Below are 5,996 nucleotides of genomic sequence, written 5' to 3'. Positions count from 1 at the left end.
AGGGCGGGGGGGCGGGGGGTGGTAGGTGGTGGTGGAGTGAGCAGAGGGGCGGGCCGGAAGACCCCCCCTCCCACACCCACAAAGCCAGAAATCTTTATGCGGGGGCACAAGGAGGCAGGAGCAAAAGCTTTCGAACCGGATATGAATGGAAATAAGTTCGCCCCAGTGAGTGTCAGTGGCTGGCACCACCCAGGCGTTCCCAGAGTATAGCTCTTTGTATCTGCCCTTCTGAGGTGGAGGGTGGTTTCCCATCCAAGTTAGCATGCACAAGGGCCCTCTTACTAAAAATATGTTATTTGCGGCAAGTTACATTCTCTGAACCCGTTCTAAAATAAATGTCACAATATCCATTGGAGAGCATTGCTATGATTCAGACATAACAACACATGAAAAGCATTCCTAGCCCTGTGCTCAATAAATTACATATATATATTTAGTGCTGTTAGTGTCATTTGCATAGTGGCAGAACAAAATCTGCCTGGAGAGGATAGCTGACCCCTCAACCTCACCTCCAAGGGATGCAGTAGGGCACACATGCCAAAGCTGAGTTCTGTGATCCATACTCCCTGCCAACAGTTACCCTAAAGCTAGCTGCACTTTCTCAACCCTTTTATTTCATTCATGTGGTCAGCCATGTCTTGGGGAAGGCCATCTATTTGCAGCATAAAATATCAAAGCCAAGTGCCACAGGGTTTGCAGAAACGAAACTGAGCCTGAAGCTGTCCGTTGCCTTGTTGAGACCTTGAATATTTCTCAGAGTTGGGGAGTGGGTGGGAAGAAAGGAGCCTGGGAGAATGGGCAGTGAGAGTTGATGCTAGATGTTTTCTATTTTTATACTTGACAGTCCAGCCCAGCAAAGACAATGAACCGCCCAGTTCCACACTCATCAAAGAATACAAGAACATCATCCCTGGCATGGAGAAGTAAGCAGGAAGAAACTTGAAGACACAGGAGTCCCTGGGAGGATGAGCAAGGAGTTGAGAGGAGTACCTCAAGATTGGCCTGTTGTATTTGAAGCCTGATTATCGATGAGGCAGAAAGCTGTAGCGCCCTGGGTGTGGTGAGCTCTAGTTAGCAGCTGGGACAGATGGAGCGCAACTACTTGCACTTTTCTTTGGGTACTCTGTGTGAAGACCTTGTACCACTAGATACCAAAGAGTTAACATGCCTTACTGCTCTTGGTAGAAATCTCTCTTCTCTTGACCCTTAACAAAAGCCCTGTGAGAGAAGAAAGAATGTCCCAGTTTTATAAAGTATTAAATGCTCTATGTTATACATCTAAGGAACAGAGCTAGGGTTTGAGTCCAGAACTTACATACACTAGAGCCACAGTCTTTCTACCCAGTCTCTGTCCTATACAACAGGGTTAGGACTGTCCCTCTAATCTTGCCTATTGTACAGTCTGGCTGAGATGGAAATCCTCCCTTTGCCCTTCCTTTGATGAAACCAGACTACTCAAGCCAACAGCCCTAGTTGTTTGCCTCTATGTTCTCAGCCCAATAAACCACAGCCCTAAAATATGGATCCCCACTTCCAAAGAGGTCCATTTATCATAGAAGGAACTATCATTCGATTTTGCTTTTTCTTTTCAATTTTTATTATGTGTGTGTGTGCATAGTGTGAGAGTATGGGGTGCATGTCCACATACGGAAATTAGAGAGCAACTTTGTGTGTAGTTGATTCTTTTCCACTTTTGTGGATTCCAATGTCAGGCTTACACAGAAAGCACCTTTACACCCTGAGCCATCCTTTTTTTTTTTTTTTTTTTCTGGGCTGGAGAAATGATTTAGTTTGGTTCCAAGCATCTGTATCAGGTAGTTCATAAACTTTTTAACTCTGGTCCCACAGGATCAGATGTCCTCTTCTGGTCTCCACAGGCACACCTGTATATACTTGTACATGCAAATACCTGTACATACACATACACAAACACAAATAAATAATATAAATAAAAGGTCAGGTATGATGGCACACCCTTTAGTCCCAGTACTCAGGAGGCAGAGGCAGGTGAATCTCTTGAGATTTGGCCCAGCCTGGTGTAATAGTGAGTTCCAGGACAGCTGGGGCTACAAGGAGACCCTGTCTCAAAAAAACAAAACTCAGGGACTGGAGAGATGGCTCATCAGTTAAGAACACTGGCTACTCTAGAACACTGGCTGCTCTTGCAGAGGACCTGGGTTCGGTTCCCAGCACCCACATGGCAGTTAACAGCTGTCTGTAACTTCAGTTCCAGGGGATCTGATGCCCTCTTCTGACCTCCTCAGGCACTGCATTACACAGTTACACTTACATACATGCAGGCAATACACTCATACACATAAAATAAAAATAACAAGGCATTTTTAGAACACCAAAATCAATCAATCAATCAATAATAATATAAAAAAATTTAAAAATTTTAGAAAAAAATAAAATAGCATTTCTTCCTCCCCTTCCCAATACTTCTTTCATTCCTTTGGTTTTTCCACAGGGTTGATGATGTTGTAAAAAGAATCTTGTCATTGGAAATGGCCAACCAGGTCAGTGTCTGTACCGCCCTCAGTCTCAGCCTCCCTCAGTCCTCTCCCTGGGGTTTCCCTCCAACTCTGATGTAGCATGCTACATCCCATGCTTCCCTAGTCATAGCATTTATCCTGATGTCATTCGATAGCCAAACTAAGCATCTTGAGAGGAGGTGCGGTTTTGTTCCTCCCTTGTAACATCTGACAAACAGTAGGTGCTTAGCGTGTTCATGAATGAATGAATAAGCCTTGAGGGCATTCAGCCAGCAAACTATTTCTCTTATCCGTAGCTTTGATGGTGGGCTCTCTGGATATGAATAGCCATATGGTTGGCCAAGGCCAAGGTGAACACAGTGAACTCTGGCCCCAAGCCTTCTGGGCTTAGATGCTATAAACTACAGCCTTTTGGGAAGGAAAGTTAGTTCTTAGGGGATAACAGACCACAGAGATTTTCTTAATTTCTGTCTTCAACAGAAAGAAAAGCTAAAAATCAAGCAAGAATTGCTGATGAACAAGATTGCAGAAAACCCTGAGGACACCAGATCCCTGGAGGCACGAAGTTCGTCCAGGGGCCCTTGGAAATGGGGGTGCAGAGGAGTCTGCTAGTTGGTACCTGGCCTAGGGATCTTGATAAAGCTTCAGAAGGGTACATGATAGACTGAGATTCTGGATCTTGTGATACTAGATTGAGCAGCCAAGTCCTGTCGAGTGAGGTTGAGCAGGTCACCATCCTCTCTAGAGTCTCTGTGTATACTGGGAAGGGTCTAGTGGAATGACAGTCTCTCTTTGGGACCAACTTCTGCTTTACATTCATTTTTGTAACATGGGTAGGAAGCAGATATGTGGAAACATAGGAGGAATATTCTAGAGCCATAGGAAACAAGTGGGAAGTAGTAATTCTGAAAAAGTAGAGAAAGCACAGAGAAAAGAGTGATGACTAAAGTGAATAGACTCTTAATATCAATAGTTTATTTTTAATTTTATTATTGTGTATATGTGTGAGTGCATGTACGTGTGTGCCATAGCACACGTGTGAAAGTCAGAATCATGACTCTTCAGTTCTCTCCTTCCACCTTAGATTCTAGAGATTGAACTCAGGTTGTCAGGTTTTTGTAGCAAGTGCTTTTACCCACTGGGCCACCTTGACAGTTTTAGAATCTTATCCTAGTGTATTGGCTAGGACCCCTAATACAACACTGAATTACTAACAGTAATAGGCTAGTGTAAGTCCTGAATTTAATGAAATGCTCTTGTAGGTGTCCAGCCTGTGGTACACAGGCCACATGTGTCCCAGGATAACCATGAACACAATCCAACACAAAAACGTAAACTTAGTGGTGGTTGGTTTTTTGTTTTGTGTGTGTGTGTGTTTAGTTTGTTTTTGTTTTGTTTTTTTATTACTCTGTTGCATGGTTCTCAGGCATGAACATTGTAGGTAACAGCATTGTATCACAGTGTCAAAAGATAGAACTAAAGTTTTACCATTAAGAGTGCTATTCACCAGTACTATAGTGGTACACACTTGTAATTCTAGCACTCAGGAGGTAGAGACAGGAGGATTACAAGTTCAAAATCAGTCTGGCCTGCATAGCAAGTTTAAGGTCATCCTGAGCCTTACAGTGAGATTCTATCTCAACTCTTCCTTCCCCAAAAAATACTATTTGCTATGGTTTTTGGTTGATACGTCTATGGAATTAAGTAATTTCCCTTTCTTAGACTTTTCTAGTAGTAAGATAAAAGGTTGTTTGAGATCTTGCAATTCAAAGTGTTTTGGGATGTACAGAGAGCTGTACAAAAGCACTGATGATTGTTACTCCCTTGATTCTTAAAGCACAACGCAAGCCTGGGCCCTTCCTTCCTCTGTGCCCAGTCTCATCCTCTGTGGTTTCTGGTTTCAGTTGTTGCCTTGACGGTCAAGATCCAAAATTATGAAGAACACATGCAGAATCACCGAAAGGTAAACCCTGGCCTTCACTCACAGTTCATCCGTAGCAGCCTGGGGAGAGAAGTCTGGGAGTAAAGGGCTCTGGGTCCTAAGAAGTTAGTACCACTGACACTAGAATGCCCACTCCCCCTCAGCTCCAATGAGAAAACACTCCCTTCTTGCCTCTAAAGGAATGAGGAGAGTCTTACAGGATTCTGTTGAGAGTCATCAGTGGTCAGGAACAAAGACTGTAGAGCATGGTCACTGTGTCTGACACATAGTAGGTGCTTAATATTTGTTGAATTGCATGGATGGAATGAGACTGCCCTGTTCAAATCCTAATTCTGTCACTTCAAGTTACTTATATTCATTGTGACCTTGGGAAACTTATGGTCTGAGCCCGGGTTCGCTCATTTGTAAAGTAGGAATCCTGCCACAGGATTGCACGGATTACATGAATTCAGAACTTCTTTAAAGCTGGAGGTGACGGCACATGCCTTTAATCCCAGCACTACAGAGGCAGAGGTAGGCGGATCTCTGTGAGATTAAGGTCAGCCTGGTCTACATAGCAAGTTCCAGCTGGAGCTACAGAGAGAGCCTGTTTAAAAAAAAACAAAAAAAAACTTCTTTAGGCTCTTGACAGTGTCTCACATAACCCTTAAAATTATTTCTTGTTTGTTTTATGTGTATGTTTGGGGTGCACGCATTTCCAAAGTGGCCACAAGAGGGCATGGGATCCCCTGGAACTAGAGTTACAAATGGTTGTTAGCCCATGTGGGTGCTGGAAACACAATCCAGCCAGTGTTCTTAACTGCTGAGCCATCTCTCCAGCCCCAGAACTGTTTCTCGCCCATCTTCCAGAGGAAGTCTAGCCGTGTCAAGGAATCCTCTAGGAAGTGATGGCTGACACTTGAAATGAGGCAGTCTTGCCATGGGGCCCATAGTCTTCACCATTGTATCATAGTTCAGCAGAGCAGCACGGAATTGCTGTAAGAAGAGCTGCTACAAGTAGGAAACCATGGTTAGTTTGGGGGGTTTTTCTTCTATTCTCGAGGCCTCACTGTACAGCCCAGGCTGGCTATGAATTCTTGATCCTCCTGCGTTAGCCTCCTGAGTGCTGGGATTACAGGTTATGTGCCACCACATATTTGTAGTTATTTTTAGTAAACACACAGTTATGAATACAGACTTGTTGGCCCCTGGCACCTAAAAGCTCCCAGGAGCTGATAGAGCATGCTTTTTGGAGATCACAATTTTGCTCCTCTGGGATATAGAACCTCCAGCCCCGTTGCAGAGGTCCCTCACGGACCTGACGCAAACCACAAGGTCCTCCCTCCTCCCTACCTAAGCTGACAGTCTGCTAAGCTGTAGGCTGAATGTTTGGTACAAAGGAAAGATGAGATTTGGAGTCAGACCAGTGAGTAGACCTGGATTCAAGAACCTCAGTGCCCACAGTTCTAAGGAAATTTTTTTTTTTTTAAATAACCACATGATTAGAAGCAGCATTTCATTACAGTATTAACATCTTCAATAACAATTTCCAGAGCAAAGATGCATCTCTTTCAAAACTG

General features: G+C 43.9%; 1 protein-coding gene across 1 annotated transcript in view; it reads left to right on the top strand.

Moving 5' to 3' along the window:
• Nucleotides 1–5,996, top strand: part of Mrps15 (mitochondrial ribosomal protein S15) — a 9,423-nt gene that overhangs the window by 600 nt on the left and 2,827 nt on the right. Inside the window, exons 3-6 of the mRNA XM_008832149.3 lie at nt 845–923; nt 2,471–2,519; nt 2,976–3,060; nt 4,400–4,458. Coding sequence (XP_008830371.1) covers nt 845–923; nt 2,471–2,519; nt 2,976–3,060; nt 4,400–4,458 — 272 coding nt within the window. The remainder of the gene's footprint in view (nt 1–844; nt 924–2,470; nt 2,520–2,975; nt 3,061–4,399; nt 4,459–5,996) is intronic.

The sequence above is a fragment of the Nannospalax galili genome, unplaced genomic scaffold (assembly GCF_000622305.1).
Source record: "Nannospalax galili isolate Female #2095 unplaced genomic scaffold, S.galili_v1.0 scaffold1055, whole genome shotgun sequence".
Lineage (NCBI taxonomy): Eukaryota > Metazoa > Chordata > Mammalia > Rodentia > Spalacidae > Nannospalax > Nannospalax galili.
This window is presented reverse-complemented; position numbering and strand designations above follow the sequence as displayed.